At 50.4% G+C, this 23,664-nt stretch overlaps 1 protein-coding gene across 1 annotated transcript; it reads left to right on the top strand.

The window, feature by feature from the left end:
- Window positions 1-5,207: 5,207 nt before the first annotated feature.
- Window positions 5,208-21,780, top strand: SLC2A5 (solute carrier family 2 member 5). The gene is made up of 10 exons (XM_022598639.2): window positions 5,208-5,368; window positions 10,863-10,987; window positions 15,865-16,017; window positions 18,728-18,853; window positions 18,965-19,152; window positions 19,271-19,381; window positions 19,850-19,951; window positions 20,240-20,315; window positions 20,767-20,894; window positions 20,987-21,780. Exons 1-10 carry the CDS (start codon window positions 5,211-5,213, stop codon window positions 21,188-21,190), a joined length of 1,371 nt encoding a protein of 456 aa, XP_022454347.2. The 5' UTR covers window positions 5,208-5,210; the 3' UTR covers window positions 21,191-21,780.
- The last annotated feature ends 1,884 nt before the right edge of the window (window positions 21,781-23,664 follow it).

Raw genomic sequence — 23,664 nt, forward strand, 5'->3', positions numbered from 1 at the left:
TGGTTCCTAGTCTTTCTCAAAAGCACAGTTCATAGTCCCGGCTTCCCCTGGCCTCTGAGGAGGGTCCCCTCTCATGTCTTGAGGACACTGAGCCATTTGTCATTTTCAATAAGATGGTCGGAGACCTGGACATCCTCCCTCATGCCCTAATCCTGCCCAGTACCAAATTCTTTTTTTTCCCCTCTTGGAAAGGAAAGAAAAGGAAAAGAGAAAGGAAAAGAAAGCTTAAGCCCTGAATTTCTCTTACATGCCTTTTTTATATAGTAACTTTATTGAGAATATAACTCCCAGACCATACAATTCACCCCTTTAAAGTATATAATTCAATATATATTCACAGAGTCGTGTATCCATCACCACGATCAATTTTAGAACATTTTCATCACCCCTAAAAGAAACCCCCTACCCACTGACAGTCACTCCGCATTTCCCCCCATCTCCTTCTCTTCTCCCCCAGCCCTGGGCAATCACTGATTTATCTCTGTCTCTGTGGACCTGCCTATTCTGGACATTTCACATCGATGGAACCAGGTGGTCTTCTGTGACTGGCTTCTTTCACGTAGCTTGTGTTCAAGGTTCATCCACTTTGTAGCGAGTATCACTGCTTCATTCCTTTTCGTGGCCAAATAATATTCCATTGCATGAATATCCCACATTTTGCTTATCAGTTCATCAGCTCATAGACATTTGGGTTGTTTCCACTTCTTGGTTACGATGAAAATGCTGCTATGAACATTTGTGATCAAGTTTGCATGAATATGTGTTTTCATTCTCTTGGGTATATACCTAGGAGTGGAATTGCTGGGTCATATGTTTACTCTGTGTTTAACTTTTTGAGGAACTGCCGGACTCTTTTCCGAAGTGGCTGCACCATTTTACAATCCCATAAGCAATGTGAGAGGGTTCCAATTTTCTCAACATCCTCATAAACACATTTACCTGTCTTGTTGGTTTTAACCATCCTAACGAGTGAGAAGTGGTATCACGTTGTGGTTTTGATTTCCATTTTTCTCAAGGGGTACCGCATCCCTTGATTTTACTTCCTGAATAGTCCTCAAAGCGGTACCTCTTGCTCCCCTGCCTCAGCCACTCCCCTACCCGGGCCCCCATCCTCTCTCAGTCACTTTCCTGACTCCCCTCTTTAACCACTTCTGTGGATTTTCTTCATAAAACTTACTCCAGTTCTAGTTTCATTATTAAATTATTATGAAGTTTTAAAAAAATGTCTGTCTTTCCCATTGGACCACAGTCTTCCTGAGGACAGCTGTTTTGCTCACTGGACTACAGCATGGTACACAGATCATAGACAGCTGTCAATAAATATGCAATGCAATGTTTATTGCATCGTCCATGAAAAAAAATTAATCAACGGTCAATCTAAGAAAGAAATGAAATTTTTATTCGACCCAACCTGAGGATTATAACCTGGCAGCCAGTCTTTCAGAAAGCTCTGAGGGGGCTTCCCTGGTGGCACAGTGGTTGAGAGTCCGCCTGCCGATGCAGGGGACACGGGTTCGTGCCCCGGTCCGGGAAGATCCCACATGCCGTGGAGCGGCTGGGCCCGTGAGCCATGGCCGCTGAGCCTGCGCGTCCGAAGCCTCTGCTCCGCGGCGGGAGAGGCCCCAACAGTGAGAGGCCCCAACAGTGAGAGGCCCGCGTACCACACACACACAAAAAAGAAAGCTCTGAGGACTGTTCTTCCTGTGAGAAGTCAGAGCACAGTTATATAATTTTTGAGACGAAGTGTTATACATCAAAGTAACATATGACAGTTTACATAGTCTAACGAGGTGTGACCCCTTACAGGATTGGGAAAGGAATGTTATCTCCTAAGGATTTAGCTTGCTGGTGCCAGAGGGGCATTGTTTGTTGTCGTTGTTTTTCTTCCTTTCTGTGAGTAGGCAATCCTGTGTCCTCTAAGGGGATCTAGTTAATGTGTAACGCATATGCTTAATGCACACTAAAGGGGAGGGGATAGTAGCTCAAATGGCAGAGAAAATTTTATGTTAACTTTTTCTTTTCCTGCCTTAAAAATAATTTTGTTTCATAAGAATGAAGGCATTTGGACCAGCAAGGTCGGTGAGAACTTGAGAACTTACCCAGAATGTCTTTGCTATTTCCACAAAGGTGAACCCTGATTCCTACGGGTCCTTAGAATGTGCCTATGGCTTGAATTCAAGGAGGAAGCCAAGGAATAGAAGTTGAATTATGTGCTCTAGGCTTAGACACTCTACAGCGTGAGGTCTCTGATAATTTTTGCTAGAATCCCATAAAAGCAGTCAGAGAGCTGGCTATCCACGTACCTGGCAGGATCCCCCCAGTCTGGGGCATGAGCCCCGGGACACCAGCCAGCTCCCGCACTGAGCTTGGCTGAGGACTTCAAACCTTAGGACCCATCAAAGTGGAATGTTGGAGTTGCATCTGCAGTATGAATGAAACCTGGTGCATTTACAGTTTGTCATTTACTGGGAAGGGAATTAGAAGAGGAGAAATTTTAATCAACATTTTTTTTCCTTCCTCGCCTCCTTCCCTCCCCTCCTTCCTTCCTCCCTTCCGCCAAATCAAGCAATAGGACAGCTATAGGGCAGGGCTCTTTGTTTTCTTCTCCACTATATCCCTAGTAGCTAGAACCTAGAACCATGGCTGGCTCACAGTGGGTGCTCAATGTGTGAATGAATGAATGAGTGAATGAATGAATACCTAGAGCACTTCAGGAGGTGAAGTGTAACATGGTTGGCCCTATGCTACCTCCTGGGTGGGGTTTTGGGGGTGGGGTGGGTATGCCTACTTGCGTACCCCCTGCCTTTAGAAAACACGGTGTAGCAACAGCCCTGGAACCCGCCTCCCCTCCGGGGCACCATCCCCTGCTCCCCCCACTTCTGTCACCTGCTGCCCCCCTGGCCCGAGGGGGTGGTGGGGCCTGAGGAGAGACTGGAAACCAGAGCCCGCTGCTCCTTGATAGGCTGCCTTGTCTGTGGCTCTTATCATCTTTACCAGAAACTTCCTGTGAATTAAGCATTTGTTAATTATTTGGTAGAAGAGGTGAGACGGGCAAAGTTTCACTTGCGGTTCTGCTCTTGACCAGGACTCCTGTGGGTCCTGCACCTGCTCTGTGGGGTCAGGGAGGGGGTCGCTAGCTCAGCGGTCCACCCCGGGCATGAGGCGAGGCCCAGGTGCCCACTGTTTCTCTGCCTGTCCTGCTCCTACTTGCCTCTCTCAAGAGGTTCCCCCTTAGATTCGGAGGGATGCTGCCCAGGGGAGACATGAGGACCTCAGCTCACCACCAGAGGGGCTGAGTCTCATGTGATGGGGACCTCGGTTGTAGTACAGGATGAAGGGCGTCAATGGTGGGTCCAGAGAGCCCAGGCCCACCCCAGTCAGTGGATTCACCTCCACAGCTAGACGCTTCCATAATGAATCCTTGCAATAACTCCGAGAGGTGTTATTATCCTAACGCTAAAGATGAGGAAACTGAAGATCACAGAAATTAAGCCAGAAAGTGGCAGTGGGCAAATTCAAACTGAGATCCATAGATTCTAAGAGCAAAGCTCTTTCCACTTTTATTTTTCTCCCAATTTTCATTCTTTTATTAATGAATTCCCACGTGTCATTAAAGATTGTCTTAAATGAGTGTTCAGTTACCCAGGTGTCAAAGGGGATATCGTCACAGAATGTGTGTGTTTAAGAGTCCCCAGAAATCTTTAAATTTAAATATTTCTTTCACCATGCCTTCTGCCTCTTAGAGCAACAGTCCAGAGGCTAAAGGAAGTTAATCAGTGGCCCTAAAAAATTAAAAATTTTCACACTTTCTCTCTGAGTTTTGGGGGGGGGGGTGTGTTTGAGGCAGTGCCTGAGTGCATTTGCTGCAATCAGCAGAGGCAGTCCCCCGCAGGAACGTCACAGGAGCAGCTCAGACATTAGGTGGCGTGTTGGAGGGGGTGACCCTTCGGTTTTGTTGAGACCCAGTGGTTCTCAACCAGGGGCGATTCCCCACCTGCCCCCAGGGACATTTAGCAACGTCTGGAGACATTTAGGTTGTCCCAGATGGGGTGAGGGGTGTCTCTACAGTGCACACAGGACAGCCTCCCACAACAAAGGATTATCCAGGAGGATTATCCAGGCTTAAGTGCTACGGTTAAAGAAACCTGCTCCACCCAAGGTGCGTGGAGGGTAGGTTTCCAGGCATGGAGTGGTTGAAAGACCACGGGTCTTCGGATCCCATTACATCCATCTTTCTGCGAGACTCTGAGTAAATCAGGAGCTCCCCGGAGCCCCGGGTTGCTTCCTTACCTAAAGCCGTGATCTCTCCTCCTGCAGAAGCTGATACCAGTGCTTGCTCTGGCGACGCTGATAGCTGCCTTTGGGTCATCCTTCCAGTATGGGTACAACGTGGCTGCTATTAACTCCCCTGCCAAGGTAGGTCGCTATGGTGGGCGAGACGCAGCCCCCCGGGAACAGGGAGGTGGGTTTGGAGCAGCCGGTTCCCCAGGTGGCCACTAGGGTGGGACTGTACAGACACTGAGGGCACACAGTGGGACCTCAAGTGAAGGGTGGGGGAAACCCATGAAATAAACAGCGCAAGCCCAAGGGACTTGCAGGCACAGGGTCATGGGGACACACCAGGTTCTCGTGGAGAGCCAGGCCTGGCTGGACACATGGTGGGCTGGCCTCCAGGGGTGGGGGGTCGGTTTGGGGGCACTCTGATCTTCCACAGCCTCGTAATCCACAGCAGAGTCTGGAGGGGCCAGGCTCATCCAGCATTGATTCCGTGATTGGGAGCCTGGAGTCATTCCTTTCTGGGGTTAGAAACATCCTGGGCAGGGACCTCCCCGGCGGTCCAGTGGTTAAGACTCCAAGCGTCCACTGCAGGGGGCGCGGGTTCGATCCCTTGTCGGGGGACTAAGATCCCACACGCTGCGGGGCGTAGCCAAATAAATAAATAAATAATAAAGAGAACCAATCAAATTCTTTAAAGAAAAAAAAAAGAAACATCCCCGGCAGCTTGCCCATCAGAGGCCTCCCAGCCACCCGCCCCGCGTGGGTACCCCCTGCTAATTGCTGTTAATCTTCATTCCTCTCCTCCACTTAATCGTGTTGATGTTCCAACATGCCCAGCTCATCCCATCGGGTGGCCCAACAACTTAAACTGTTCTTTCTGCAAACCCAGCTCAGATTATTTTGGTGCTCTGTTTTGCTTTGCTCTCCAGCTCATGAAAGCATTTTATAACGAGACCTACTATGACAGAATCGGTGAATACATAAGCGAATTTTCCTTGACCCTGCTGTGGTCGGTTTCTGTGTCCATGTTTCCCTTTGGAGGCTTCCTCGGCTCCCTCATGGTCGGCCCCTTGGTGAATAAATTAGGCAGGTAAGGCAAGGTGAATGTTCAACTCCCTGAAACTCATAGACCCCATCAGAGTTTAAAACCTGGGCCTAAAGCAGAAATCAGTATCATAAAACCAGGTTATGATTGCTGCGATGATCTTTGTTTCCTGGGCTTCCCTGGTGGTTGTTTCCTAATGCGGTTAAGAAGATCAGACAGTGACCAAGTGTTTGGGGACTTAGGCAATGAAGGTCTCAGGGCTGGAGGTGGGTGGGGGCGATGGGTCTCAGGGCTGGAGTTGGGTGGGGGCGATGGGTCTCAGGGCTGGAGGTGGGTGGGGGCGATGGGTCTCAGGGCTGGAGGTGGGTGGGGGCGATGGGTCTCAGGGTCTGGAGGTGGGTGGGGGCGATGGGTCTCAGGGCTGGAGTTGGGTGGGGGCGATGGGTCTCAGGGCTGGAGGTGGGTGGGGGCGATGGGTCTCAGGGCTGGAGGTGGGTGGGGGCGATGGGTCTCAGGGCTGGAGGTGGGTGGGGGCGATGGGTCTCAGGGCTGGAGGTGGGTGGGGGCGATGGGTCTCAGGGCTGGAGTTGGGTGGGGGCGATGGGTCTGGGGTGGGTGGGGGCGATGGGTCTCAGGGCTGGAGGTGGGTGGGGGCGATGGGTCTCAGGGCTGGAGTTGGGTGGGGGCGATGGGTCTCAGGGCTGGAGGTGGGTGGGGGCGATGGGTCTCAGGGCTGGAGTTGGGTGGGGGCGATGGGTCTCAGGGCTGGAGGTGGGTGGGGGCGATGGGTCTCAGGGCTGGAGTTGGGTGGGGGCGATGGGTCTCAGGGCTGGAGGTGGGTGGGGGCGATGGGTCTCAGGGCTGGAGGTGGGTGGGGGCGATGGGTCTCAGGGCTGGAGGTGGGTGGGGGCGATGGGTCTCAGGGTCTGGGGTGGGTGGGGGCGATGGGTCTCAGGGTCTGGGGTGGGTGGGGGCGATGGGTCTCAGGGTCTGGGGTGGGTGGGGGCGATGGGTCTCAGGGCTGGAGGTGGGCATGGAAAGAGCAGAGAGTGCTTCAGAGATCAGGACCCACTCCCGCTCTTACCCTCTCTTGCCTTGAAATCGTCCTTTCCAAAACTTCCTTTTGGCCTTTAGAAGAGTCAAATGCCAGATGGCATGGCCAAGACATCAGGCCCAATGCAGACCATAGACTGATGCTCCTGAACTCTGCTTCCTAAATGAACACAAGCTAACTGCTCTGTTCTTTTACCTTCGAATCCAGTTACATGCAAAATGTAGCCCAAATTAAATTCCTGTAAAACTCTGAAGTGGCTGAGATTAATGTCAAGCCCTTCAGTGTGAGACCGTGTGGTCCCAGGGCGACCCTCACTGTGAGCGTCATCAGTGGCAAGAGCAGAGCTTAAATCTTTGCCCCTAATTCTAGAAGCATCAGAGATTCTGTATTTGACTCCAAGAAAGGTCCTTAAGCCCTCCCACCCCCCTGGTAAATTCCATGGGCGTGAGAGAGCAAGCAGCCTTGTTATGAACAGTATTTAAGAGTTCTTCCCCTCCAGGCCCCTCCCTTCGAGGATGGGCACACGGAGGCGGGTTGAGGTAAAGTGCCCGTTCTCAGCCACAGATCTAGTGAGCTCAAGGCCAGACCCCAGACCTTGGTTCCTTCTCCAGTCTTTTTCAAAAAGAATCTGAGAATAGAAACATACAAGCTGTGATTCAGGATCTAAGGTCCTGAAGTCTTGCTGGGAGGTTGGTGTTGAACGCACAGTTCTCCCTGTGGACCACCGGTGGGCAGAGCATCAGTCAAGTCACAGACCTGCAGGATGCTTCTCCTGAGTGAAGGACTAGCCGTCTGGTCTGAAGATGGAGCTGACAGTTGCTAGTCCAATTGAAAATGTGATAAATGCTATTCAGTTGTTTGTGGTTTTCTTAAAGATTTATCTGTGTTCTTTAACTATCAGTAGCAGCTAACAATTAATTGATGGGTTCCTACTTGCCGGCCTCTATCCTAAGTGCTTTTAGGGGATATTAATTGCACTAATCCTTACAAAAGCCCCATCCCCTTTTCACACATGGGAAAAGGAGGCACAGAGGGTGCTGGGAGGAAATTTCACTTCTGAGCACATCGTGCAAGTAACATCCACACTGTACTCTGTTGTATCCGGCACACGTCTTCTCAATCCGTTGCCTTATTTATTTATTTTATTTATTTATTTGGTTTTTTGGGTCTTCATTGCTGCACGCGGGCTTTCTCTAGTTGCGGCGAGTGGGGGCTACTCTTGTTGCGGTGCGCGGGCTTCTCATTGCTGTGACTTCTCTTGTTGTGGAGCATGGGCTCTAGTCACATGAGCTCAGTAGTTGTGGCACGCGGGCTCGGTAGTTGTGGCCTGCAGGCTCTAGAGTGCAGGCTCAGTAGTTGTGGCGCATGGGCTTAGTTGCTCCGCGGCATGTGGGATCTTCCCGGACTAGGGATTGAACCCGTGACCCCTGCATTGGCAGGCGGATTCTTAACCACTGCGCCACCAGGGAAGCCCTGTTGCTTTATTTTTAATTGTACATGTAGTATCTTTTTGATACAAAATCTTTAAATGTTCAAGTGGTCACATTTAACTCATCTATGATTTTTGCTTTTTGTGTCTTAAGACAGTCTTCCCTACCAGGCGTCATAAGGATAATCTTCTATAATTAAAAAAATGATTTTACAATTTTGTCTTTCCCAGATAGATCTGGGATAATTTTATTTTGTATGTAGTAGGTGAATGGAGAGGGAAGGCCAATTTTATTTTAATTTTTTTCCATGTAAAAAATCACTTACTCTCAAATTTATCTTAGTTATTCATGTTCCTTTAGTCTTCTGTGTTAATTTTAAAATCAGCTTATCGAGGGCTTCCCTGGTGGCGCAGTGGTTGAGAGTCCACCTGCCGATGCAGAGGACACTGGTTCATGCCCCTGTCCGGGAGGATCCCACATGCCACGGAGCGGCAGGTCCCGTGAGCCATGGCCGCTGAGCCTGCGCGTCCGGAGCCTGCGCTCCGCAACGGGAGAGGCCACAACAGTGAGAAGCCTGCGTACCGCAAAAAAAAAAAAAAAAAAATCAGCTTATCGAAATCCCTGAAAAAGAATTCTGCTTGGAATCGATTTGGATTTATCATTTAATTGAAGGAAAACTAAACATCCTTACACTGTTGAATCTTCCCTTTCATGAGTAAGCTATGGCTGATTTATTTATCCCAGAACTCATGGCAGTTCCTTGTTTGAGGTTTCATGTCTTTGTCATCAGTTCTGGAAAGTTTTCAGCCATCATTTCTACCGATCTTTTCTCTCCTCCATTTTCTATATTCTTCTGGAAGTTCCTCCGTGCTTTTGTCATTGTTGTTGTTGTCTGTAAAGAGACTTGTTTAAAAAACTATTTTTCAAAAATTGTGGTGGGAATTCCCTGGCAGTCCAGTGGTTAGGACTCCACGCTTTCACTGCCAGGGCCCGGGTTTGATCCCTGGTCAGGGAACTAAGATCCCACAAGTGGCACGGTGCAGCAAAAAGAAAAAAAGTGTGGTAAATATACATAACATAAAATTTACCATTTTAACCAACTTTTAAGTGTACACGTTGGTTTTTTTTTCTAATTTTAATTAATTAGTTTGGCTGTATTGGGTCTTCGTTGCTGCGTGCAGGCTTTTCTCTAGTTGTGGTGAGCGGGGGCTATTCTTGGCTGTGGTGCGCGGGCTTCTCATTGCAGTGGCTTCTCTTGCTGCAGAGCGCAGGCTCTAGGCACATGGGCTTCAGTAGTTGTGGCATGTGGGCTCAGTAGTTGTGGCTCGCAGGCTCTAGAGTGCAGGCTCAGAAGTTGTGACGCAGGGGCTTAGCTGCTCCGCGGCATGTGGGATCTTCCCTGACCAGGGCTCGAACCCGTGTCCCCTGCATTGGCAGGTGGCTTCTTAACCACTGCGCCACCAGGGAAGTCCAGTGTACAGGTTTTTGGCATTAAGTACACTCACACTGTTCTGCAACCATCACCACCACCCACATCTCTATAACTTTTCATCTTACAAAAACGGACACCATGTACCCATTAAACAATAACTCCCCTTTCTTGTCTTCCCCTAAGTCACCAATCAACTTTCTGTCTCTGTGCATTTGACTACTCTAAGGACCTTATATGAATGAATCCTACAAGATTTGTCCTTTTGTGACTGGGTTATTTCACTTAGCCTAATGCCCTCAAGGTGCATTCATATTGTAGCACGTGTCAGAATTTCTTTCCTTTTTAAGGCTGAATAATACTCTGTTGTATGAATATACTACATTTAGTTTATCCATTCATCTGTCGATGGACATCTGGGTTGCTTCCACCTTCTGGCTACTGTGACTAGTGATATTATAATCCTCCCTATCTTAATATGTCATACTTCCCATCTTCTCTCTCTCTCTGTTGCTTTCTATGTAACTTCCTCAGGTCTGCCTTCCTATTCATTAATTCTTCCCTCAGCTGCAATTCACCTACTACGTTTTTATTTCAATGACTATATTTTTCATTTCTAAGTTTTATTCATTTGCTTTTAAGATCTATCTTTTTTGCTATTGTTTTGGGTAGTTCTGTTTTATGTATGTTCTTGTTCTTCCTATAGTACGCTTTTGATTCCTTATTTTATGCCACTACTCATTTAAAACATATTTTATGGCTTCTATCTAATCCTGTTGTCTGAAGCTGTGCTGTTTGTATGTGCGGCCTCTTGCAGGTGGTGGATTGTCTTGTGTGTCCTGTAATGGTGATGCTTCATCTCAGGGGGTGGGGGTCCTTGGCTGGGGGACTCCTGGGGAGCCCAATGGGAGGGGCTTCTCCAGAGAAGCTTTCCCTTTGCCTTTGTCTGGTTCTCCAGGGCCCAAGTCCAACTCCAGTCTTGACTTAAATTGGACTGTTTTGTAAGTTTTATTAAGTTTGATTTTTTATAGGTTTTCAGGAGATACCCTTTATCAGCTTACATAAGTTCCCTCATTTTTATAGTTTGTTAAGGTTTTCTTTTAAATCATGATAGATATCAAATTTTATTGACTTGTTTTGCTACTTCAATTGTTGATCCTATATTTTTCCCCAGTACAATCTTTAATATGGTGTTTTTAACCTTGAAAGAGTCTTACATATGCTGTTGAATTCAACTGGCTAATATTTCATTTAGGATTTTCACATCTACGTTGATAGGTGAGATTGGCCTAAACCTTTCCCTTAATGTCCTCATCCAGTCTGGGTTTCAAGATTACACTAAAATCATGTTAGTTTATGGTTGCAGAACCCTTTACTGTATTGTAATATGCGAGCCTTTCCCTCTGTTCCCCACTACTGATGCCCTCTGCAGTGAGGTCATTTACATCTGCTCCCACACAGAATATTCCCACACCAGGCCATGCACTGGACCTGTATCCATCTTAGGTCAACAGCAAATCGAACAACACAACAGCAACTGCTGTAACTGAGTAGATGCTCGGCAAACATTTGTTAAAGGAGTGGCAGATCCTTAAACCAAACCAACTGGTATTTTGTCCTCTGCAGAAAAGGAACCTTGCTGTTCAACAACATCTTTTCCATCGTGCCTGCGATCTTAATGGGATGCAGTGAAGTTGCCAAGTCATTTGAGATGATAATTGTGGCCAGACTTTTGGTGGGAATATGTGCAGGTAAACCATTCTGTGATTCGGGATGGTCAGAGGGAGGGAGAACAGGCACCTGGGGTCTGAACCAATCTGGGGTCTCTGAAGCATATAGGGTCAAGCTGTTCCTACCCCTCTGCTGTGGGTAGACGCTTAAGCCCCTGCGTTATAGGGATGTGTGTGGACCGCGGGCAGATCTTCACTGTGGAGTTTCCTGTGAAGAAAGCTGTTCTTTGAAAGACTGAGATACAGAATCTTAGGATAGGACTGGTCCTTCCAACCACTCCTTTATCTCAATGTTTTCTAAACTGCAGGTCGGGAATGATACTGACCAGGGTTCTTGGCCTTCCCCAATCAACAGAAATTGGCTAGAGGCCAGACAAGAAATACAGGCAAGGCTTTGTTGGGGCCCCTGCAGCCGCAGGAGGGAGCAAAAACAAGTAACAGCTTCCCTTGCTCACTCCCCGAGGTGGGGGGCGAGCTCGTTCCTTATATGGCGTGAGGGAAGAGGTGTGTCCAGGCATCAGGCCAGAGGGGTGGCTTGGGTGTTTTGCCCACCCCTTTGTGCTGAGTGCAGGGGGCATGCGCAGTACTCTGCTTTTGCTCAAGACACCCAGTGTTTTCTCCTGGCTCTTCAGAGGTGACAGTTGGGTTTTCTTTGGTCTTTTTGTATCTTTTTGTCCATAATTTGCCCCAACTACACATGCACACAGTTATTTTTAGTCCCTTATAGTTTCTCTGCCGCTTGTTGCTCAAGGAGATGTTTGTCCAGCTGCAAACACTGCAGCAAAGGGTCCCAGATCCCAGCCTGTCTCAGGATCAGTTGGTGGGTGGTGACATCTGTTTAGCAAACAGTATTTTCTTTTTTTTTTGCTTTTAACTAGGGTAGACTGTGTCACATGTAGTAAAGATAAGGATTGTCTTTTTTTGTGTGTGGTACGCGGGCCTCTCGGCCCAGCCGCTCCACAGCATGTGGGATCTTCCCGGACCGGGGCATGAACCCATGCCGCCTGCATTGGCAGGCGGACTCCCAACCACTGCGCCACCAGGGAGGCCCAAGGATTGTCTTTTGAAACGTTGTTTCAGTTCTTTATCTTTATACATATGTGAGAACCAAGTTGGATGTAAAATGTATTTCTGTATTTTGCACCGTGAGTTGTGGTCAAAAAAGCTTGAGAAATTATCAAATGCATGAATCCCTCTACCAGAAAAGAGTTAATGGTAGTAACCTCTCCAAAGCCATTCTGCCCAGGCCGGGTTTCCCTGGTTATAGAAAATTCCCCCATGATGGCTTCAGACTGAAGAGACATGGTTCAGCCATGCCGTGGCCTTCCTTCAGGTTGGCTTCCTCTGTAGGCAGAAGGGCCAGGGCCGTCGAGGAAAGCGAGGTGCCCACTCTCGGGGCCGTGCACTGCAGGGTGGGCCCCCAAGGGTAAGCGCCCCTGGAAATGCTGCACCCTGGGCACTTCACTCGCCCCCCACCAGGCTGTGGCATTTTCAAGTGACTCGTTCTCCTTCCAAACACAGGGATGGGGATGAAGAAGGGATAATTTGGCTGGATGTCAGCAAACCCCTTCCCTGGAGTTTACTGACAATAGAGGAGACAGCAAGGAGCCTGGTATTGGGGGAAGTGGCGAGGGATTGCAGGGTTGGGGAGATGAAGAGGAAAACAAGATTCCCGAAGACAGAAGAGGTCACCTCAAGGAGGGACTGATGGGCCCCCTGGCAAACTTCATTCATTCTAGCTTTCCCTGAGAGCACCCGGACATTCATCTACCATCTGGCCAGGAGTCCCGAGGTGCCTGGCCCTGCTCCTGCACTTTTTCCCTGCAGCCGGGCTCAGCTTTATGAAAAATGGACGATTCCTGGAAGTTGTCAGCAGCGGGCAGGTGCTGTGACGTTTCTATTGACAGCCAACAATTCAGAGTTGGTTCCAAAAAAGAAATGTTAGGCTCCAATAGAAAAATCACAGTTTAACATCCCAACCTTTGCTTTTTTTTTTTTGGCCATGCCACACAGCTTTCCGGATCTTAATTCCCCAACCAGGGATTGAACCCAGGCCCTCGGCAGTGAAAGCACGGACCACTGGACCGCCAGAGAATTCCCAACCAACCTTTGCTTTTAAATAAGCATGACTTCTGGTCAACAGTTCTCAAACTTTTTGGCCTCAGGACCCCCTTACACTCTTAAAATTATTGAGGGTTCTAAGGAGCTCGTATGTGTTATACTGATCAATATTTACCATGTTAGAAATTGCAACCAAGAAATGTATTAATTCATTTTAAGATAGCAATAAGAAGCCCATTACATGTCTTTATGAAAATAATTCTATTTTCTAAAACAAAAAAATTTAGTGGTATTGCTTTACATGTTTGCAAATCTCTTGAATGTCTGGCTTAACAGAAGACAGCCAGATTCTCAAACCTGCTTCTGTGTTCTGTTGGTGTGACGTCAGAGAGCATGTGATCTCTGGAAAACTGGTCAGGGAACGAGATTGAAAAGGACAAGTAACATCTCAGGACGGTTCTGAAAACAGTTTTGATCTTACAGACCCCCTGAAAGGTGACACCTGAAAGGTGTCAGGAACCCCCTGTGTCTTCAGGTCATACTTGAAGAACTCCAGCAGAAGCCTAATCTATTTGCTGTTCATTCCTTCACATATTTCCTGAAAAGTCAGGAAAGGGTGTCATCAAGCCCCGTGGTACTTAGACACCCTAAAAACGAAGTAAACGGCCACTCTGACCAAGCGGGTTCAGGGTCAATGCAGCTTGGACCCCCAGATGCTCAGTTTGCTGGTTTGCTGTTACTCAACATCTTTGGTAAGAACGCTTCAGACTTTCACTAATGGAATTTAAACTTTAAAAGCTGCTTCTCTGGCTTTGGTGTCAGAACAGGCTGGCCGGGGGTTGCCCCATGGAGTTGTTTTTTAAGACAGAATGAGACTGTTTTCCACCGACATGAAGGGAATCCCATCTCTTCACAAACCCCCTGGTGTTGGTCTCTCCAGTGTTGCTATTAACAAAGTTCAGAAGCACTTGGCCTTGAGAAGCGGCCACCAGGGCCTGAATGGTGACCGGGCAACACGAGGGCGTCGCTTTCTCCATAGCCCTTTGGGCACTGGGCCTGCAGGGCCACCCCCGCCCCTCCACCACACAAGACACCTAAGAGCTGCTCTAAAGACTGTCCGTCTTTGTCTGAAAATCAGAAAGAATTGGTATTAATTAATGAACTGTGATGCCCCTTTTAAAATATTAAGCAGAATCCCACTACTGGGCATATACCCTGAGAAAACCATAATTCAAAAAGAGTCAGGTACCACAATGTTCATTGCAGCACTATTTACAATAGCCAGGACACGGAAGCAACCTAAGTGTCCATCGACAGATGAATGGATAAAGAAGATGTGGCACATATATACAATGGAATATTACTCAGCCATAAAAAGAAACGAAATTGAGTTATTTGTAGTGAGGGGGATGGACCTAGATAGAGTCTGTCATACAGAGTGAAATAAGTCAGAAAGAGAAAAACAAATACCATATGCTAACACATATATATAGAATCTAAAAAAAAAAAGGTTCTGAAGAACCTAGGGGCAGAACAGGAATAAAGACGCAGACGTAGAGAATGGACTTGAGGACATGGGGGAGGGGGAAGGGTAAGCTGGGACGAAGTGAGAAAGTGGCATGGGCATATATACACTACCAAATGTAAAATAGCTAGTGGGAAGCAGTCACATAGCACAGGGAGATCAGCTCAGTGCTTTTCGGCCACCTAGTGGGGTGGGATAGGGAGGGTGGGAGGGAGACGCAAGAAGGAGGAGATATAGGGATATATGTATATGTACAGCTGATTCACTTTGTTATACAGCAGAAACTGACACACCATTGTAAAGCAATCAGACTCCAATAAAGATGTTTAAAAAAAAAAAAGCCAAAAAAATAATAATAATAAAATACTAAGCAGAGATGTCCTTGGGCAGAATTGCAGAGCTGAAAACTTGGCCGTCAGTTTCCTCTTACCTCAGTGCTATAAAATACCCTCCCATCACCAGCAGCTCCAGGCTCCCCTCACCCCACACCGTCTCCCTTGGTCTGCCCTTGGCCACAGCCTCCCCCTCAGACCCCACGTCTTTCTGAGCACCAGCTTGCCTCTGGCTCCACGTGCGATACTTGGACCGGTAACAACCCATCTGACCTTCCTCCCAGACCCCCAACCTTTCACTGGACTTTGAGGAGAACTAAATGGGATAATATCTATGAAAATACTTTAGAGCCTATTAAATTGTTTCACCTATTCATAAGGGGGTCAGATATCAGTAAGACGGGAAAACCAACAAGTTCAAATACTGAGGAGTCAGAAGTAGTTCAGTCATTACACAAATCCCAGAATGCAGTTAGTCTACAGTATATATTTAAGTTTTCAATGCTTACTGACAAATAAAGCTTGTGCTTCGATGTCTATCCATCAGCTTATTATGTAATATACAGTCTCAGAAGGTAAGGCTGGTGGGCAGGGGTCCTTGGCCTTTTAGTAACAGGATCCCCCCCCGCCGCCCCGAGGAGCAAGAGAGGAGAGAGAGTCTAATCACACCTGGGCTTTTCCTCTCCGAGACCAAGCCAATCAGGAGGGAAGACCTGAGGTCCGGGTGGCCTGTGTCCCCAGGTGACACCAGTCTTGAAGCAAACGCACTGTCCATGAACTTCTTTGGTCAGACTATTTTCTCTTAAAGTTAAAAGGCCTAAGAATTGCAAGAGGGGTGGTTTGCTTAGTCCTGCAGTTTTGAGACAGTTTCAGCCCAACTAATGCGATTGCTGAGGAAGGATAAATGTATTTGAAGACAGAGCTCATCCCTGCCAGATTAATGTTTCCTGATGGTGTCTTTATTTCACCCTCCCTCCCAGGTCTGTCTTCCAATGTCGTCCCTATGTACTTAGGGGAGCTGGCCCCTAAGAACCTGCGGGGGGCCCTGGGGGTGGTGCCCCAGCTCTTCATCACCGTCGGCATCCTTGCGGCCCAGATCTTGGGTCTTCGGAGTCTCCTCGCAAACGAAGAAGGTGAGCTCAGGACACCTCAGACCCCCAGCCCGTTCCTATGAGCTGGTCTTTTCTCTTAAATGACGGGGCCCCTGCACAGCCCTGACCCCACGGTGCTGAGCCGGAGGTTGCCCAGAGCGGGCCTGAACAAGTTGGTGGGGACAGACAGACTGACGTTCTCTAGTCCCTCTTGGGACACGGATGAGGGAGTTGTGAGGGCGCAGGAGGTGCTGCTATCTTTCTCTTGGTTGCTTGGTGGCTGTCACACAGGGACCCGGGGCGTGGTAATGACGGCCACCAGGGTGCCAGGCTCTGTGCTTAAGGCCTCCGGCACCATTGCACTGGAGCCTCCCAGCAATGCAGCTGCCCAGGGGCCCGTGATCATCCCATCGCAGACCAGGAAAGAGGGTCACAAGACCCAGCCTCCGTGGGTGAGGTGGTGAGTCTCAGGGCTGGTATCCACACCAGACCCAGACTTCGGAACCGCACACCCCCCCACCCCAAGAGCCTGGGGCCTGGCACATAGTAGGTGCACAGCAACTCATAACTGTCGTTGTTCTTGCATGACCTCCCTTTTTTTCATCTTCGGTCTCGAACCTCTGAAAGGGAAATCACCACTAACAAAGCACCAGTCAAAACGTATGGGCCAGACACAAAGTCTTTTATATAATCCATTTAATCCTCCAAACAACCTATGAAGCATGTACTATTACTATACCCATTTTACAGGTGCAGAACCTGAGGCATAGAGAAGTTGGATCACATGTCCAATGTCTCCTTAGGACACAAATGCAGGCAGTGCAGGCCTGAGTCTGAGTTTAGCTACCAGCTCTCCCACCTTTCAATCGCCCTTGTAAAGAGCTGGGCCCAGGAGTGGAGGAGCTAGGTTCCTGTCTCCCGCTGATGGCATGTAACCAACCAGCTGCACCCAGAAACAGCCACGGATCCCTGGCACCTGCGAATTGCTCTGTGGTGTGTGGGAGGGAGCCATGGTTCCACCCAGGGAGGGGGTCTCAGAGAGGGCCTGGGCTTGGGGGGTGGCGAGTAGGACCAGCATTCCAGATGTGGGCAGAGGGGATGGAAGCATAAAGTTCTTTGTGCATGCAGGGAGCTGCAGGTGTGGTGGTGGACTCTCACTTTGTCCCTCCATCCTTTATGGTGACTATTCAGCCCTCGGTACCCTCCTCTAGACAAGAGTGTGGAGGGCAGGGCTTGGCCTTCCTCATCTTTGAATCTCCGGCGCAATTCATGGCACATACTAGGTGCTCAGTGAAGAAGGAAGGAAGGCCAGAGAGAATAGTGTCAGAGTTCTTGGAAGCGAGTGGGCAGTCACAGCACAAAGGCTGCATAGAAGTCACGGGGGTCAAGATTGGAACAGGGTGTCTGGGTTTGGCAGTTAGGGGTCACTGAGATCTCATGAGAAGAGTTTCAGTGTAGGGGGCGGGGTCGGGGCCAGAGGGCAGATGGCAACGGCCCGAATGGCAGGCACGTCTATACTCGCTGTAGTCTGTGCAAGGGTGATAGAAGCGGGACCCGGATCAGCTAGGCCCTGGATTCGGAGCCAAGAGGTGGGAGAAGGTTGGGAGGATGGGGATTCAGGGTTCAATGTGCCTGAGTTCGAATCTCAGCTTTGCTCCGAAATAACTGATCTCGGGCAAGGGGGCTACATGCCCTCCATGCCTCAGTGTTTGCAGGTGTAACATGGGGTTGATCCTGGTGCCTGCCTCCTGACATTGCTATGATGGGGAAGTGGGCTACATGTGAAAAGCCATTAGACTCTAGTGCCCGGCACGCAGATGTCTGCAGTTATCACCTCCTCATAGGAGAAAAGGGGGTGAGTCGGGCATTCACAGCTCCTAGATGGAGCCTGAACCACTCATTCACTTATTTAACTGTTTTTATTGAGTGATGTAACATATATAAGGATCCAGAACTAGAACCACGCCGGCCCCCTGTGCACCCCTCAATCACAGCCTTCCCGCCCCCAAAGGGAGCCACTGTGCCAACATTTATGATCATCGCATCCTTACTCTTCCCTAGAAGAGTTTCACCACTTTTCTAGAAGATAGAGTTAATTTTCCCTGTTTCCGGACTTAATACAATGGAACCACATTGTGTGGAGCCACATTGCACCCAACATCGCATTGGTAGGATTGGCTCCCGTCCTGACTTGCTTCATTTTCACCACAGTATAAAATTCCATCTTATGAATGAACCATGATGTATGCATCCATTCTACTGTGTGGACATTCGCCTTGTTTCTGGGTTTTGTTTCTATAATCAGTGGGGCTCTGCCCTTGTCCTTCCGGTGTCCTGGTGGCCCAGGCATGCGTTCCCGAGCGGGACTGCTGGGTTAGAGCACGTGGGTGTCCAGCATCACTAGCTCCTGCCAGACTGTCCCCTAAAGATGCCACGTGTCCACACAGCGGTGTGGACACTTCCCATCTGCCCACATTCCCGTCAGTGCTTGGTGTTGTCAGAGTTTTCACTTTGTCCACCTGATAGGTGGGTAGTGGCTATTCATCAGTGTCCATCCTCTAAGTATTCAGAGTGTCCGCTCTTGGTTAGGCACCATCCTAGGTGCTGGGGACAGAAGAGAAGAAAGAAGCTCCAGCTCCAAAGAAAACCAATCAGGACAATGGGCCAGAGCGGCTCCGTGGGGCTGGAGGCGGAGAGAAACAGGAGAGGAGGCTGGGGCGCCAGCTCTCACGTAGGACTGGTTCCCTTGCAGGCTGGCCCATCCTCCTCGGCGTGACCGGGATCCCCGCGGCACTGCAGCTCCTTCTGTTGCCCTTCTTCCCCGAGAGCCCCAGGTACCTGCTCATTCAGAAGAAAGATGAAGCGGCTGCCAAAAACGGTAAGGCTTTCCCAGGAGACCGGAAGAAACGACGCAGGTTGCGGCATCTTTGCTGGGGGTCGGGGGGTTGCGTGCTTCAGCCCCCAGCGCCCTCTCTGCTCCCTCACCCAGCGCTGAGGGAACTGCGCGGCTGGGACGACGTGGACGCCGAGACACAGGAGATCTGGGAGGAGGACAGGGCCGAGAAGGCCGCCGGCTTCATCTCCGTGCTGAAGCTGCTCAGAATGAGGTCCCTGCGGTGGCAGGTCATCTCCATCGTCGTCCTCATGGGCGGCCAGCAGCTGTCGGGAGTGAACGCGGTACCAGGGCAGCCGGGGCCGGGGCAGCGGGCAGGCACGGGGGCGGGGGCGGGGAGGGATCCGCTGAGGGGTCCAGGCTGCCCGGCTGGCCTCACCAGCCTCGGGGGTGGCCTTCCAGATCTACTACTACGCAGACCAGATCTACCTGAGCGCTGGGGTGAGGGCACAGGATGTCCAGTATGTGACGGCGGGCACAGGCGCGGTCAACATGCTGATGACCATCTGCGCCGTGAGTGCCCCCGGGAGCAGAGTCCCTGTCTGCCACCAAGGATGGAGGGCACCTTGAGAATGGGGAGTCTTGGCCCAGGAAGGAGCCCGGAGCTCAGTGGCGACATGCCCCTCGGTCCCTCCTCTCTAGCCTCTGGGCTGTCCTCAGATGCCAGCCTGTCTCTTGGGGGGGTGGGCGGTAGCCTGTGGCCCCAAAGATGGAGACCCGTCCCCACCGTCCACTCCGGAAGCTACCGCCGTGAGAGGTGGCTCTTCTCCAACGTCTCACACTGGGGACCACTACCTGTGCCAGGGCCACCGCGTGACAAATGGGGCCCCTGGACTGCGCAGTGCGGAGGCCCGCTGGCCATTCAAGGACACACACACACACACACACACACACACACACACACACACGGGCGGGCGGGTGGGCGCACAGGGGGAGGTGGGCCTGCTGAGCCTCCCACGTTTCCTCGCCCTTTCGCTCCAGGTTTTCGTGGTGGAGCTCCTGGGGAGGAGAGTCCTGCTCCTCCTAGGCTTCTCCATCTGCTTCACCGCCTGCTGCGTGCTGACTGCCGCCCTGGCTCTGCAGGTGAGGAAGGGGGCGCCTGGGGGGGCCTTGCGCCCTCGTGCGCATGCGCGAGTCCGCTGCTTGGGGATCCCGTGCAGCCCCGATCCCCGCCCCAGCAGCGCACTTCCCACTTCCATCCGGTATTCCAGGGGCATCCAGGTGGCGCTGCTTGTAGAAGGAGGTGCCTGGCGCCCGCCTTCCCAACCCAGGCAGAGCTACTGGCCCTCCGGGAACCGAGAGTCCTGACGCTCCCGTCCCAGGTTGTCTCCGCTTTGCCAGGTGTGATCCAACTCTGTTTTCTCCCCACAGGACACAATATCCTGGATGCCCTACGTCAGCATCGCCTGCGTCATCTCCTATGTCATAGGACATGCCCTTGGGCCCAGTATGTACCCCAGAGCTGGTTCTGTGGTTTCACTGCCCCCTCCTGTACCACCAGCCCTAGAAACTGCTGGCCTGAGCTCCTTAGAGAGGCTCCAGGGAGGGGCGAATTCGGCCCAAACGGCTTCTCTGCCTGTGTTCTTGTGGCAGAGGGCTTTGAGCGAGGACAGTAAAGCAGCCTGTGTAGGCTGGAGCACGGTGCCCATGTGGTCGGCACAGAGAGTCTTACAGGTGGTCATGGGCCCCCTTTAGGGATACCACAGGATGTCGCCTGTTGTGCCCGACTCTTGCTAGGTGCCTTCCCACACTGCTTCTCCACGAGACCAGGAGTCCTGGAGACACACTGCTCCACCTTGGGCCGGATGCCTCTGGAACCTTGCATGGGCAGGGGCTCCAGGACCCTCTGTGGGCTTGCTCGGCCGGCAGGGAAGACAGCTCTTCCTCTTCTTCCCCAGGTCCTATCCCCGCACTGCTCATCACCGAGATCTTCCTGCAGTCCTCCCGGCCGGCCGCCTACATGGTGGGGGGCAGTGTCCACTGGCTCTCCAACTTCACTGTGGGCTTGATCTTCCCATTCATTCAAGTAAGTGCCACCCAGGGGCCCCAGAGGCCCAAAATACTCAAGCAGTAAATCGAGAACCTTTTCAAGAATGTGAACCCTCTCCCCGCCCACAGGTGGGCCTCGGAGCTTACAGCTTTATCATTTTTGCCATGATATGTGTTTTCACCACCATCTACACCTTCCTGGTTGTCCCCGAGACCAAGTCCAAGACCTTCATAGAAATCAATGAGATCTTCACCAAGATGAACGAAGTGTCAGAGGTGCACCCAGAAAAGGAGGAGCTAAAGGACTTTCCACCCTCTACTGCGGGGCAGTAACTCGAGAGGAGGAGCCTGTGAATCAGGTCTGCGTGGAGCTTCCCTCCTGGGCTATGAATCCAGAACTAGGACAAGTCCGGTGTGGAAGGCAGGCCCTGATGAGACTGTCGTAAGGGCTTCTGTGCAGTTCTTAAAGCCAGGCTGTCTCTTTCCATGTTGACCCATCACCAACCCCAAGGCACGCCGGGCAGCTGTCCCTCAGCCATGCTGGGTCAGCCATTGTGTGGCTCCTGGCAACACCGGCTCTTATAATGAAAGCCATTACCGTGGTGTTGAGATGGAAGGAATCAAACGTGGCCAAAGAAACTAGTTCTTCTCCAATCCCGTAGTCTTCCGGGGGCCACGGGCCCACGTTCAGGGTGGAATCCATCCTCTTGTCAGATCCATCTCCAGAAACACTAGTTTTGAAAAGTATGATGTCGTGAGTAATGAAGTCTAGGAATCTGGGAAGCAGGTCCCTGTGGAGACTTTAACCAAGTCAGAGATTATTGTTCCCAAATTATATTATTAGAGGACAATAGAATTGCCTCTGTATATACTCAATAAAACAAATATGATCACTTTTCACCAAGACGTGCTGCTTTTCTGTGAGCCGGTGGAAGGCGAGGGGCATTCCCTGCTCCTTCAAACAGCTTGGCTGCACTGGAGTGTCAGCCCCTTAAGGGCAGGGGTTTGGCCAGTTTTGTTTATCCCGGAATCCCCACTGCCTAAAAGAACCTGGCATGGAGGAGGCCGCTCAGACGATATTTGCTGAAAGAAGGGGAGGAGTGAGAGATGAGGTGGTCGCAAAGTTGAGATTTTTAAGATTTAAGGTTGGGGAAGCCTCTGCATGTGTTCAGGTGCATAGCGAACACCGAGGGGCCCTGAAGGTGGACAGGAAAGGGTGTCGGGAGAAAGAGGCAGTGCCCCCTACACACACACAGCAGAGCTAGAGGCTTTCGTAGAGGGGTGTGTGTGTGTGTGTATGTGAAGAGGGTGTGTACAAAAAGGTGGAGAAAACTGAGGTGTAGGAAGGGAAGTGGAAGGACCACCTGCCGAAAGGCTTCTGACAGGGTGTGAAATCTTCTCCTGGGAGTTAGGGAGGCAGAGGCCAGAGGCCGGGTGGGACAGAGGTGGGGTTGGGAGCAGCTTTCTTGGGGGTGGAATGGGGATTCCCCAGGTGGTGAATTCCATGACTTACGAATATAGTGAAGGCCTAGACAACCCTGTGGTTGGACCATCCTTACCTTCTGCCACAGGGACCTACAGTGTGAGGGGGCAAAGAAAACCACCATAGATGGCAGCTCGCAGTGCTGAGAAACAGTAAGGCCAGGATGTCAGAATTAAGGGACTGTGGCATTATCAATTCCGCTCATGTTACCTGCAGCACCTCTAACCCAGGGGAGGCTCTGGAGCACATGATTCTGTGGGTCTATTCTCTGGGGTCAACCATGGTTCTGCCACTTAGTAATTGAGCGACTTGGGCAACTTATTTGGTTTTTCTGTACCTCAGTTTCCTTTTTGGTTGAGCTAATAGTAAATGCCTCACATGGTTGGTTATGAGAATTAAATTCTATGCTTGTAGCTTTTAGATCAGTGCCTGGTGTGTATCAAGCACTTAGTTATTTTTAAGCGCTTGGGATGTTGATCTTGTAGACAAACAAGCACACAGGTAAAATACAGTGAGAGACCCCACTCTACATGAATACTGGGATTAAACAAATAAGTGGATGGCAGAGACTGGGAACCATCTCACTCTTGCAGTGGGAAATTACAGATAAGCCAAGAGAGAGAGTCTAGAATGATCCATGTGGTAATAGACTAGAGTTGGAGATATTGTTCAGCTGAATATAGACACAGGTGGCTACACATAGAAATATTTATAGATATGTGGATTTACATGGGTTGGTAAAATACAACAGGAGGAGAAAAAGATGGGCTTGGTGCTATGGTTGCACAGAAGGAAGATGGGGAATTAGGAAAGACAAAAAGGATTTCTCCAGGAGAAAATGCAGTAGGAAAGAGAAGAATGGTCACTCCAGGCGAGGAACAGCACAGAGAGATGAGAGGGTTTGAGGGGAACGCCAGGTAGCTTTGTGTGAACGTGAAGCCAGAAAGCCCGAACTAGATTCTGTAGGTCTCTGTGAGCCACACTGAGCCTGAACCTTGTCCTCAAGATAAAGGTGGCGGGACTTCCCTGGTGTCGCAGTGGTTAAGAATCCGCCTGCCAATGCAGGTGACACAGGTTCGATCCCAGGTCCGGGAAGATCCCACATGGTGGAGCAACTAAGCCCGTGCGCCACAACTACTGAGCCCACGTGCCACAACTACTGAAGCCCACCCGCCTAGAGCCCGTGCTCTGCAACAAGAGAAGCCACCGCAATGAGAAGCCCGCGCACCATAACAAAGAGTAGCCCCTGCTCGCTCGCCGCAACTAGAGAAATCCCGAGCGCAGCAATGAAGACCAAACGCAGCGAAAAAAAAAGATAAACCTG

This window comes from Delphinapterus leucas, chromosome 1, assembly GCF_059928025.1.
Source record: "Delphinapterus leucas isolate spDelLeu-1000000601 "Yukka" chromosome 1, BTC_Dleu_Yukka2, whole genome shotgun sequence".
Taxonomy (NCBI): domain Eukaryota; kingdom Metazoa; phylum Chordata; class Mammalia; order Artiodactyla; family Monodontidae; genus Delphinapterus; species Delphinapterus leucas.

Excerpts from the sequence above, each read along its gene's own strand:
- SLC2A5 (XM_022598639.2), top strand. The coding sequence starts at position 5,211 with ATGAAAGCATTTTATAACGAGACCTACTATGACAGAATCGGTGAATAC. Across the intron at positions 16,018-18,727 it reads TCTCCTCGCAAACGAAGAAG|GCTGGCCCATCCTCCTCGGC; the intron begins GTGAGCTCAGGA and ends GTTCCCTTGCAG. Across the intron at positions 18,854-18,964 it reads TGAAGCGGCTGCCAAAAACG|CGCTGAGGGAACTGCGCGGC; the intron begins GTAAGGCTTTCC and ends TCCCTCACCCAG.